We start from the raw sequence: 13,652 nt of genomic DNA, 5'->3' as shown, positions 1-13,652 counted from the left end.
CTCTCAATTTATGCTGTTGCCTCCCCTCAGTAAAACCTAATGGCAACTGGCAGGCAAATCTGGTATAGGTTGACTGATGCAGCTCAGAGCTAGGTAGAGAGTATTTGAGAACAAGTGTAGAAGAGAGGGCTTGGAAGTGAGAGACAAGAGATGAATAGCCAGGACAGCCTTACGGGGAAATTACAGAAACTGATGTCTGGATTTAGCTTTAGTAATTAAAATATGCAAACCATTTACCCCCAAACATTTATTAAAGAGCAAATTATAATAGCTACTGTTCATAAAGACTTGATGGAACCAAGCCCTACCTTCAATGAGCTTACAGCATTGTTTTCACAGTACTGTGGATACTCATCCTTAAGTCATTGTGACGTTGTGTGGTTAAGCTTGTTTTTCTCACATATTCTATAAAAGTGCTATTATTAACTGGATTCTTGGGCTGTTATTAATAGGAATGAATATTGACAAATTTTATCAACATATCAGAAAGAAAAATACAGATGCATACAAAAATATGTGCAATACATAAATGCAGTTAAAACATTTTGTTACTTTCAGATGCTCTGAATTAGGAAGTTAGTCTTACACAAGGCAAGACAATTTCTAAACTTGAACTGTTCGTTTCTCTTGATTCTTAGCATAAGATAGAAATTTGATTTTTCTAGTGACACTTTGCTCTAGTACATCACTTAAATATTTAAAAGGTTCATTTTGGAAGGGAATATTGGTGTTACTTGTTTTTGAAGTCTTTTTTGTAGAAGTCAAAATATACACTCATAAGAAAAAAATCAAGTAGAAGGATTTGTAATAAAAATCAGTGGGCTTTTCCACACTCTTCCCTAACCCCATTCCTACTTTTCAGAGACAGATAACTGTTTTGTTTATAGTTTAATTGTTTTATTTATGGTATTATCAAACAATAATTCCTCTATAACTCTGGATAATAATTTATCAAACATGGGCCTTTTTTACTTACTTCTGTGTAGGGATTACCTCACAGCATTTTCTCCATTCCCCTCTTTTTGGTTACCTTGTCCTACTGAGTTCTTCCATCAGACCTTGATAGTGTCTCCTGACTCCCTCACTTCGTGAAGGTAGGATGTCAGTGCTCCTGGCTGGTCCTCCACTTCCCCACCCCTTCTCCCACCTCTTGTTTCTCTGCTTTATCCTTGCTTTCACCTTGTCAAGGTTCATAACCTTTATATTCTATTTTATACTCTATTTAATTTTCTGTACTTTTAGCTATATTTAATTTTCTGTTTTATGGAAAACAATAAACTGCCTATTGTGGCTTTACCCACACCCTCACCCCACCCCAGCCCCCGCCTTTGGAGAGCCCAGTGGTGTGGGAGGATATTTTTTTCAAGTCCAATATCACTCCTGGACTGTTTGAAAGAGAAGATTCCTAGGAAGGTCAAATAGATTCTTCTTGTCTTAAGCTCCATTTATTACTCAGAATTAAGCTACATTTACCCTTGCTTCTATTTTCACCTTGACTTTTCTTGTGCAGTTCTTTTCTTCCTGCTGTGTTGAGATTTTGATCCATTACTCTGCATTCCCCCAAGACTCAAATCCTGTCCTTAACTTTAGGCTTTTTTGAGAAAGGCTGTTGTGTTGAGTGAAATTTTTATCATAGTTACGAAGTTTTGATTCTGGACATGTCTGGGAGTATATTTGAGCCTCTTGGTTTTCGTGTCCCAGGTTTGGACTGTAGACACAGTCTTGCTTTGAGACTTTCCCTTAGGCAGTTCTTGCAGTTTTTCTTTTGCTGTGATAATGCTATTGATTAGTCTAGTGCTTGCCTTTACATTTTGTTATACCTTGATTAGATTTCCCGGGCCTGCTCTTCCTACTTTGATTTTTAAAATACTCTACACTTAGTCTTGTCCGTTATGTGTGGATTAGATTAAATTGAACTCTGTTGGACATGTCATCCAAATTCCAGTAGCTTCCTAGGAATTATTGATGGGAGCTGCCAGGGTGCTGGGAGACAGGCAAATCCGCATTTTGTGCCCTCTTCATTATTACCTTTCAATAATAAAGGTAATTTTTTTATTACCTTTATTAAAAAGGTAATGAAGGTAATATTACCCACCAGTAAGCACAGATACTGGCCCAGAATGGCAGGAACAGGAACTCCTCTGTACCAAACCGCCCCTCCTGACCCACGATAGTTTATATAATAAAGACAAATCTATAGATAAAACGCATGTTGTGCCTCCTCCCACCCCCAGCCATGATGATCCAGGCTAAGAACTTATTAAATGCTATGCTGTTGTTTTGGGGGAATGGATTTCTTGAATGGAGTGTTGACTAATCTGCTGAACATCACTTGCTCAAGCCTTTTCATTTGGATGCGGTATTTAGAGTGACAGGTGGCTTTCACCTTGCTTCTCACATCTGTTTGGAGGAGTCACTATTGGGTCCACCTGCTGACTCTCCATTTGTGCACTGTCATGAAATTATGCTAGAGTTGTGGGTGCTCTATAGTCTCCTTTTTTATGACCAGGAGAATAGTATCTCGGTTGTCAGAGTTAATGTAATAAAGAATGGCTTATTAGATGCCTGGCTCAACACCTTCTGCACACAGTTAAGAAAACCATATTCTTAGAGCTGGTTGCCTGATCTGAAGATAAAGAAATTGAGACTCAGTCCTTGCAAGATGATGAGTCAAGAAGGATAGGACCATAAAGACCTAGGAATTCTGGCATCATCATCATCATCAATATTGAGCATTTATGTGCCAGGCACTGTGTTTATTGCTTTATCTGGATGATCTCATTTAACCCTCATATCCTTTACATACAGGTACTATCATTTTCTTTTCATTTAAAAACAAATGTTGAAATTGAGACTTAGAGGTTAAGTAACTTGTCACAGGCATCCTGGATATCTGAGAATAGTCTGTGCTGTTTTTAAAAATTGTTACTGACTAATATGTTTTCAGTTAGTAGCAGTTCCTATCAGTTTTGCTGTCCACAGACTGCTTGTGGATGAAAGAAAGCTAAAATGCTTTACTAGAAATGAGTGGACGAGTGCTTATGAACATCTCTGGCAGTATGTGTATGCCAGTCATATCTGGCTTTAAACAACTTATTTTATGAAAACATTGAAAGCATCATTTATAAGTATCCCACTCTGGTTCAAAGAAGTCTGAAATATGGGGCGCCTGGGTGACTCAGTGGGTTGGGCCTCTCTCTTCACCTCAGGTCCTGGGATCGAGTCCTGGCATCAGTCAGCGGGGAGCCTGCTTCCCCCTCTCTCTCTGCCTGCCTCTTTGCCTGCTTGTGATCTCTCTCTCTCTGTCAAATAAATAAAATCTTTTAAACAAAACAAAACAAAACAGGGATGCCTCGCCTGGGTGGCTCAGTGGGTTAAGCCTCTGTCATGATCTCAGGGTCCTAGAATCGAGCCCCACATCGAACTCTGCTCAGCGGGAGCCTGTTTCCTCCTCTTTCTCTGCCTGCCTCTCTGTGTACTTGTGATCTCTCTCTCTGTCAAATGAATAAATAAAATCTTTTAAAAACAGAATAAAACAAAACAAAAAAAAACAAAGAAGTCTGAAATACCTTAGCCTTTGCTTTGTACAGAGTACAGAATAAAAGTAGTTAGAGGCTGAAGGGTGGGATGGGGAGAGAGGTAGGAAGAGATGGGCCTCTGGGCGCAAATGACAAGGCCTGTGAAACAGACAGCCCTATTGATTTCTGCCATGAACCGCATTCTGCAGGAAAGAATGGAAATCCATTATACCGAGTGCATAGCGGACAAATCCCTTTGAAAAGCAGTTAGATGCCAACTAATCCCAAGTCATTTAAAAACAATTTTGAAGTACCCAGAATTTTAAAATGCCCTAAGTAGTTTGTCTCTTACACTAGAGGAACAGTGAAATGGGTGGAAAAACCAGTATTTTCATGGTGTTTTCCTCTCATATATTATGTTTAATTGTGCAACTCAAATAGTGTGTTAAAATTGCATTTTAGATATGTACAAATCTGGGGGGTAGGATATAGTCCTTTGAATATTCTGAAACATACCAAACATAGGATATGGAAGAAACCTTACCAGATACCTTTCTTTAAAAAAAAAAGAAAGACAAAAAAGAAAAAATTTATTTTGATATAATTTTAGACCTCTAGAAAAGTTACAAAAATAGAGTAAAGAACTCTCATTACCCACATTTCCCAGATATTAACATTTTACTATGTTTTCCTTATTTTTTCCTCTTAAATAATTTCTTACCAGGTATGTTTTCCAAAGCTCCATTTGAAGAAATCATCATGAAAGTATTAGACCACACAGAGATACAGGGCTGGGGAGATGACCTCAAGCAGAAAAGAAAGTGTGGAAGAGAGTTGGGGGAGTCAAATGATGCTGAGTGATTCCTAATCTTTTTGGATTTGAGGCATTATGCGTTTTTTTATTTTGTAATTAAAGTTAATTTTATTTTGAAATACAAAATACTTCCTGAGGTAACTGAATAGTCCCAAAGTTAAGAATCAGAGTTAGAAGGATGAGTTGTGAAATGTATAGTGGTGTGAGAATAACAAGAGATAACTGAATTAAGTTAGAGGGAAAAAAAATTGGAAACAGCACAAGAATATAAAACAGAAATCAGGTGCCTCCAAAAGGTGAAAATTTGTCATTTACAAAGAACCAGTTTGCCTGAAGAACAAAGACAACAGGATGGGGCTTAAATCAGTCTAACTCTGGGGTGGTTCATGGGTGGGGGTAGGTATCCAGGGGGAAAAAAAGAAAGGAATCACTCAGAGAAACCAAGGCTTTTAGAAGTTTTCAAAGAAGGAAAGGAAGAGTTTTATAATAGAGGAGAATAAAAATGCGAGAAGAATTTTGCATGAATAGATAATTATGTTCTTTTTACTTGTAGCCATAGGGTTATGTCTAGAGGACTTCTTCTTCTTCTTCTTTTTTTTTTTTTTTTTTTTTTTAATTTGGTTAACTCCAGATACGCAAAGCTGTATTCTGTTGCATGCTGATTGAATTCCAGACTGGGCATGAGGGGTGCGTTATAGAAGTAGAGATTGTTAGTGCACAACTTAATCACTCAGCTTGTCAGTATGCGTCAAAATTTAAAATACATATAATCTTGACAGAAATTTTACCTTTTAGAATTTAGTTTTTTAAATTAAAACATTTTTAAAATTTTAATTCCAGTATAGTTAACATGCAGTGTTGTATTAGTTTGGGGCTTACATTATAGTGATCCAGCAATTCTATACATTACTCCATGACTCTTTTTTTTTTTTTTTTAAAGATTTTATTTATTTACTTGACAGAAAGAGATCACAAGTAGGCAGAGAGGCAGGCAGAGAGAGAGAGGGAAGCAGGCCCCCTGCTGAGCAGAGAGCCTGATGCGGGACTCCATCCCAGGACCCTGAGATCATGACCTGAGCCCAAGGCAGCGGCTTAACCCACTGAGCCACCCAGGCGCCCCTACTCCATGACTCTTAATCCCTTTCCTGTATTCCCCCCAGCGCCACCCCTCCCAACCATCTGTTCTCTGTAGTTAAGAGTCTGGTTTGTCTTTTTTTTTCTCCTTTGCTTGTTTGTTTTGTTTCTTAAATTCCACATATGAGTGAAATCATATGATGTGTGTCTTTCTCTGACTGACTTATTTCACAGTATTATACTCTATTTTTTTTTTCAAGATTTTTTATTTATTTATTTGACAGAGAGAGATCACAAGTAGGCAGAGTGGCAGGCAGAGAGAGTGAGAGGGAAGCAGGCTCTCTGCCGAGCAGAGAGCCTGATGTGGGACTCGATCCCAGGACCCTGAGATCATGACCTGAGCCGAAGGCAGCAGCTTAAACCACTGAGCCACCCAGGAGCCCAATACTCTATTTTTTTTAAATAATATGCAAAGTATTTTTAAAAGATAATGGCTAATTTTATGGTTCTGCTCTATGATAGTTATTCTTTTTCATTTTAATATTTTATTTATTTATTTGACAGAAATCACAAGTAGGCAGAGAGGCAGGCAGAGAGAGGGGGGAGGCAGGCTCCCTGCCAAGCAGAGAGCCCAATGCGGGGCTCAATCCCAGGACCCTGGGACCATGACCCGAGCCCAAGTCAGAGGCCCTAACCCACTAAGCCACCCAGGCGCCCCTAGTTATTTATTCTTTGTAAAATAGTTACCATTGGTGTCAAGGATGATTTTTTTTTTAATTGTGGGAAAATATATATAACATAAGATTTACCATCTGAGCCATTTAAAAAAATATTTATTTATTTATTGGAGAGAGGGCTCGTGTACATGTGAGTAGGTGGAGGGGCAGGGAGAGGGAGAGAAACAGACTCCCTACTGAATGTGGAGCCTGACATGGGGTTCGATCCCATGACCCTGATTATGGCATGAGCCAAAATCAAAAGTTGGACACCTGGCGCACCTGGGTGGCTCAGTCGGTTGAGTTTTTTACTTTGGCTCAGGTCATGATCTCAGAGTCCTGGGATTGAGCCTGGACTGGGGCTTCATGTTCATTCAGCAGGGAGTTGGCTTGTCTTTCTCTCCCTCTGCTCCCCACCCAACTCGTGCCCTCTCTCTCTCAAATAAATAAAATCTTTGGGAAAAAAATTTTCCTCTTTAAAAAAAAAAAAAAGATTCTCTTTCTCTCTCTCTCTATGAAGATAATGAGAAGACAGGCCAGACTGGGAGAAAATAGTTGTAAAAGTCAGAGACACAAAGAACTTTTAACACTAAACAAGAAAATGAACAACCTGATTAAAAAATGGCAAAAGGCCTGAACAGACACCTTACTAAAAAGGTCAATAGGTCATATATAAGCATGTGAAAAGATGTTCAATCATATCATTAGGGAATTGCAAACTAAAACAATGAGATAATGCTACACATCTATTAGAATGGCTACAATTCAAAACACCAACACCACCAAATGCTGATAAGGGTATGGAGCAACAGGAATCTTCATTTATTAATGATGGGAATGCAAAATGGTATTGCCACTTTGGAAGACAGTTTGAAAATTTACTACAAAACTAAATATATTCTTACGACACAATCCAGCCATTGTGCTCCTTGGCATTTATCAAAGAAGTTAAAAACTTCTGTCCACCAAAAAACTTGCACAGATATTTATGGCATATTCATAATTGCTAAAACTTGTAAGTAACCAAAATATCCTTCAGTAGGTGAATGGATAAATAAACTATGGAACGTCAGATCATAGAGATTATTCAGCACGACAGAGAAACGAGCTATCAGGCTATGAAAAGACATGGACAAACCTCAATGCCTTGCTAAGTGAAAGAAGTCAACCTGAAAATGCTATATAGTGTGTGATGGCAGCGATATGAAGTTCTAGAAAAGGCAGAACTATGGAGATGGTAAAAGAATCAGTGGTTGCCAGGGATCAGGGGGAGGAAGAATCAATAAGTGGAGCACAAATTTTGTAGGGCAGTGAGACTACTGTGTGTGATACCATAATGGTGGAAAATGTCATTATACGTTTGTCTAAACCCATAGAATGTAAAACACAAAGAGTGAACCATAATGTGAATTATGGGATGATAATGATATGGCAGTGTAAGCTCACCCATTAGAAAAAATGCACAACTCTGATATGGGGGTTGATAATACTGGGGGAGGCCATGCCAGTGTGGGGGTGGGAGAGGTACATGGGAAAACCATACCTTCCCCTCAGTTTGTCAATTATATCTCAGTAAAGGCTTAAAAAAAAATTCTGACACATGGTACAACATGGATGAACATCGAGGATACTCTGCTAAGGGAAATAAATCAGGACAAATACAATGTAATTCCACTTAAATGAGGTCTCTATGGTAGTCAGATTCATAGACACAGACAGTAGAAGGGTGGTTGGAGGGGGCTGGGAAAGGAAGGAAAACTGAGGGATTGCCTCACAGGTACAGAGCTTCAGTTTTGCAAGATGAAAAGAGTTCTGGACATTATACAACAATAGGAATGTATTTAACACTACTGAACTATACACTTAGAAATGATTAAGGGGCACCTGGATGGCTCAGTCAGTTGGGTGTCCAGCATTTTTTTAAAAGATTTTATTTATTTGAGAGAGAGAGAGAGCATGCAGGAGCATAAGTAGGGGGAGAGGCAGAGAGAGAGGGAGTGTGTTTACTATTGTGTTTACTATTCTGGGTCTTTTGTCTTTCCATATAAGCTTTATTTTTTTTAAGTTTTTTTGTTTTTTTTTGTTTGTTTGTTTAAATTTGTTTGACAGAGAGAGAAAGAGAACATAAGCAGGGGGAGTGGGAGAGGGAGAAGCAGGCTCCCCACTGAGCACAGAGCCCAATGTGGGACTGCTTCCCAGGACCCTGGGATCATGACCTGGGCCGAAGGCAGATGCTTAACAGACTGAGCCACCCAGGTGCCCCATCATATGAACTTTAAAATCAGTTTGTTGATGTCTATAAAATAACTTAATGGGATTTCATTTGGGATTACCTTTTGTTTCCTTTTCTTGTCTTCCTGGACTAGCTAGGACTTCCAGTAGTACAGTGTGGAAAGGAGTGGTGAGAGGGACCATCCTTGCCTTATTCCTGACTTAGCAGGAAAGCTTCTAGTTTCTTGACACTAAATATGATGCTAGATGTAGATTTCTTTGTAGTTTTTTTGTTTTTTGTTTTAAGAGAGAAAGAGAGATGGAACATGAGCAGGGGAAGGGTAGAGGGAGAGAGTCCCAAGCAGACTCTCCGCTGAGCATGGAGCCTGCCACAGGGCTTGATCTCATGACCCTGAGATCATGCCTGAGATGAAATGAAGAGTCAGATGCTTAACCGACTGAACCACCCAGGTGCTCCAATTTTTTTATAGATATTTAAAAATTGAGTCGGGGCACCTGGGTGGCTCAGTGGGTTAAAGCCTCTGCCTTCGGCTCAGGTCATGATCTCAGGGTCCTGGGACCGAGCCTCACATCAGGCTCTCAGCTCAGCAGCGAGCCTGCTTCCTCCTTTCTCCCTCTCTGCCTGCCTCTCTGCCTACTTGTGATCTCTGTCTGTCAAATAAATAAATAAATAAAATCTTAAAAAATAATAAAAAATAAAAATTGAGACAAATTATTCTCTTCTGAGTTTGTATTTTTTTTTTTTTTTTAAGATTTTATTCATTTATTAGAGAGGGAGAAGCAGGCTCCCTGCTAAATGTGGTGCTTGATCCCAGGACCCTGGGATCATGACCTGGGGTGGATGCTTAACTAACTGAGCCATGCAGGTACCCCTGTATTCCTTCTTTTTTTTTTTTTTTTTGTATTCCTTCTTTTTAAAGGCTGAATACTATTTCATTGTATATATATCCACATTTTGTTTACCCATCAATCCATTAGTGGATAGTTGGGTTGCTTCCACCTTCTTGGCTATTGTGAATAATTCTGCTATGAACATGGGTGTACAAGTAGCCCTTTGAGACCTTTCTTTCAGTTTTTCTAGGTATAATTGCTGGATCATATGGTAATATTTGCATTTCATTGAGTTTATTGAATATTATATGCAAAATTTTATATACAAGGATATTCATTGTACTGATATTTATACTAGTGAAAATTTGGAAGCAGCCTTGCTACTTATCAGTACGTGATTGGTTAGATAATTACAGTACATCCATACAATGAGGTATACTGCAGCTGTTTAGAAAGGTCTGTGTGTTTTGACAGGTCAGAATATCTAGATAGATTAAAGTATGAAAAAAAAATTATAAAATGGTATGTGTAATATGAACCTTCTTTAAAAAAAAGATTTATTTATTTATGAGAGAGAGAGAATGGGAAGGGTGAGGGGGCAGAAAGAAAGGAAGCAGTAGATTCCCCACTGGGCTGGGAGCCTAATGTGGGGCTCAATCCCAGGACCCTGAGATCCTGACCCAATCCAAAGGCAGTTGCTTAACCAAATGGGCCACCCAGGTGCCCTGTAAATGAACCTGTTTTTATTTAAAATCATATGTATTATATGTATGTGTATATGTATTATGTATGTTTGCTTCAAAAAATTTTTTAAGGATAACACTTCTGTAGGCTGAGGGGGATGAGGGGAAAGGTTATATGTGTAGTAGAAGAGTAGACCTTTATCTTACTGCATTACAAGTTACTGCATCATAGCAGGGTTTATAAGACGCACAGTTTTTATAAGCAGTAAAACCAATTTAAGTAATTGTATTTTTGGAAAAAGTAGAGCTTGACTTCTGTTTGCCCATGAATACAAAGAAAATGTTAGGTGTTTCATTTACTTACCATGTGTTTTTTATGTCTACAACACACATCACTGGGATCTTTAAAGTATCTTTTTATTGTTATACATGATATGAAGGATATATGTACGGTCTTGTGGCCTGACATATAAAATTAGCACAGTGACTTTCTATCAATGGTTTTACATAAGGAAAATGTTCTACCATTTTTGGATCATACTTGCATGGGGCTTTCCATTTCCTGTGACTTGGTGTGGTGTGGTATGTGGTGAAATCGTAGGCTTCCTGTGCTCTTGAGGAAAATATTGCTTAGTTTAAGCACTGTGTTACACTGCACACTGAATTCTGTTCTTTGCCTTTTCTTCTGACAGTAGATCTTCATGGAGGAGCACGGAGTGACCCAAACCGAACACATGGCAACCATAGAAGCCCATGCAGTTGCCCAGCAGGTACAGCAGGTCCATGTGGCCACCTACACTGAGCACAGTATGCTGAGTGCTGATGAAGACTCACCTTCTTCTCCTGAGGACACCTCTTACGATGATTCAGACATACTCAACTCCACAGCGGCTGATGAGGTAACAGCCCATCTGGCTGCTGCAGGTAATGCTGTTTGGATTGGAAGCTCTTCATTTTTTTTGCTTAACCTCTGGTTTTGTGCATATCTGCAAGGACCTCGGATGCAGGCATTCTCATATATATCTTCAAATCACATTTTCATGATTTTTTTAAACCTTGCATTTATAGCTTACGCCTATATTCTACTGAGACTTAAGATCTAGAGTGACATACTATTAATGATATGACTTTGGTTTTGTTTTTTCATCCATTCCAACAGTCTTTTGACTTCTTACTAAAACATTTAGTCTATTTACATTAAATGTAACCCCTGGTATATTTAGGTTTAAATTTATCATGTTTACTGTATGCTTTCTCTTCATCCCACTTACTCTGTGATTACTCTTCCTTTGTGTTTTGGAGGGACTGAAAAGTTTACATTTTTTTTCTTGTTAGTTTGAAAGATATACACATTTTTCCTATTAATTGTATCCCTAGAAACTATAATCCATCCTTAACTTATTTCAAAGTCTTCTGGAATTGGTACTTTTGTCCTTTTACAGGATAATGCAAATTTCTTAGAGCACTTGAATTTTATTCTCCTCCTTCTGACCTATATGCTATCGTTATTCTATGTATTATTTCTTCATATATTCCAGGCCATACAAGACATTATTTTTGTTTTATACTTACTTAGTGTTCATTTTTCCTTCATATTCAACTTGCCTTCTGAGAATTTTTCTTCTGTCTAAAGATAACATTTAGTGTTTCCTTGAGCATGGATGTCTCTCAGTTTTTTATTGTCAGAGAATGTTTTTATTTAAACTTTAGTCTCAGAAGGTGTTCTCACTGGGTATAAAATCTTAGGTTGGCACTTATTTTTTCTCCCTCACACTGAAGATACTGTTCCCACTGTCCTCTGGTTTCCATCCTTGCTTTTCAGAAATCAGTGGTTTCATTCTAATAGCTGCTCCTTTGAAGGTTATCTCCCATGTAGGTCCCTCCTCCAACTGTTCTTAAGATTTTCTCTGTCTTCAGCTTTTTGTTTTGTGTGTGTGTGTATGTGTGTTCTGGTTTTGTGATATAGCTGGTTTTGGGCTTCTCATTTATTCTGTTTAGGATTCTTTAAACATCTTGAATCTGTGGATTGATGTCTTTCATCAATTCTGGAACATCTTAGTCACTAGATTTTTTTTTTTTTTAAAGGTTTTATTTATTTGAGAGAGAGAGTGAACACAAGCAGGGGTGGGAGGGGTAGGAAGGGCAGAGGGGAAAGGAGAAGCAGGCTTCCCATTGCAGGGAGTCCAGTACAGGGCTTGATCCAGGTCAGGGCTTGACCTGAGCTGAAGGTAGACCCTTAACCCATGAGCCACGCAGGTTCCCCTTAGTTACTAGATTTTGCTTTGATTTTGCTTCTGCTCCATTCCATCTTTTTCTTCTGTGACTCCAATTAAATATGTTAGTTTTCCTCATTGAATCTTTTATGTCTCTTATCCTCTATTCTATATTACCATCAGTTTGTCTCTTTATGCTTCACTGTATGTCATTTCTTCGAACTGTCTTCCAGTTTACAACTGTGTATGAGGTGATTTAAATCTGTCTGCTGAGGTACTAATTTTAGTAATAGTTAATAGTTTCATTTTTTAAAAAAGATTTTTATTTATTTATTTGACAGAGAGAGAGATCACAAGTAGGCAGAGAGAGGGGGGGAAGAGAGAGAGGGAAGCTCCTCTGCTCAGCAGGGAGCCTGATGTGGGGCTCGATCCCAGGACCCTGAGATCATGACCTGAGCTGAAGGCAGAGGCGTAACCCACTGAGCCACCCAGCTGCCCCAATAGTTTTCATTTTTTTTTTTAAAGAATTTCTAATATTTTTTCCCTCCTAAATCTGTACTATTATCATTTCCAGTTGTAGTAGAAAAAAAAGTTTTTTAATCTCTGTGAGTGAAGTAAGCATCATGATTTTACAATAAATTTGGTAATTCTACTCTCTGAAGTGCCATTGGGTCTTTTTCTGTTATATGTTGTTAGTGCTATTTCTTGTTTATGTTCGTTTTTCTCTTCATATACTGGTTATATTTAAATGAATGCTGGATGATGTGTTTGGAAATTTATTTTTAGAAATAATTTGGGGTCTAGAATAGTATTATTGCCCTCTAGAGAGGATTTTTATTTCCTTCTGCCAGATGCCTAAGGACACTAGCAATCCTGGATTATCTTAATCCAATTTAAGGTTTGAGATTTTCTGGGCCACTAAATGACTTAAAGCTGGGCTGTAGTTTGTACCATTCTCTTTACTATTTACATTGTGTACTTAGCACTATGTGGAAAACTACATATAAATCATTCCTGGATGGGGTTAGTACTGTATAAGGAACATTGATCTCAAAGATATTTAGGGAGAGTTGGGCAGTAAATAAATTATCAGGAATAGCCAAAATACTTCTTTTTTTTTTTAGTATGTACTGTATTTAAGGAGAAGAAGACAAATGTGATGAAAAACCACCTTATTACTCTCAGTTATTATCCACTGTGTCTTTCTGGAATTGTAAATTTAAAATAAGACTTAGTGGTGTTTGTAAAATATATTTTAAAACATTTATACTTCCCAGAAGAGGGCATCCTAACATAATGAATGCAGATCAACCTCTTTCCTGGGAAGGAAGATGCTTTTGAGACACAGTTTTGCTGTATTACTGTACTGCATTGTCATAGTGTTAAAATTAGGAAAAGACTTCAATCTAACATTTTCAGTGGCAGATATGGAAACCGAGGCCCAGCTGGTAGAAATGATTTACCCTTTAATCATTCAACAATTATTGAAGAATTACTGTATGCTCTGTATCACTATATATAGATACTATGAACAAGACAGGCAAGAGCTTGCTCCTGATGTAGCTCACAGA

The 13,652-nt window shown here is 38.2% G+C and overlaps 1 protein-coding gene across 5 annotated transcripts in view; it reads left to right on the top strand.

Annotated features, from left to right (window-relative positions):
* NRF1 (nuclear respiratory factor 1) overlaps positions 1 to 13,652 on the top strand; it is a 147,764-nt gene that overhangs the window by 40,659 nt on the left and 93,453 nt on the right. For 4 of the 5 annotated variants that reach the window (XM_046021183.1, XM_046021186.1, XM_046021185.1 and 1 more), the window contains exon 2: positions 10,564 to 10,792. In XM_046021183.1, the coding sequence (XP_045877139.1) occupies positions 10,570 to 10,792 (223 nt within the window). In that variant the 5' untranslated portion in view covers positions 10,564 to 10,569. Of the gene's footprint in view, positions 1 to 10,560; positions 10,793 to 13,652 lie in introns of all 5 variants that reach the window. The other variant, XM_046021184.1, reaches the window with a different exon arrangement.

This window comes from Meles meles, chromosome 10 (assembly GCF_922984935.1).
Source record: "Meles meles chromosome 10, mMelMel3.1 paternal haplotype, whole genome shotgun sequence".
NCBI classification, from domain to species: domain Eukaryota; kingdom Metazoa; phylum Chordata; class Mammalia; order Carnivora; family Mustelidae; genus Meles; species Meles meles.
Note: the sequence above shows the minus strand (reverse complement) of the source record. Positions and strands in the feature narration are given on the sequence as shown.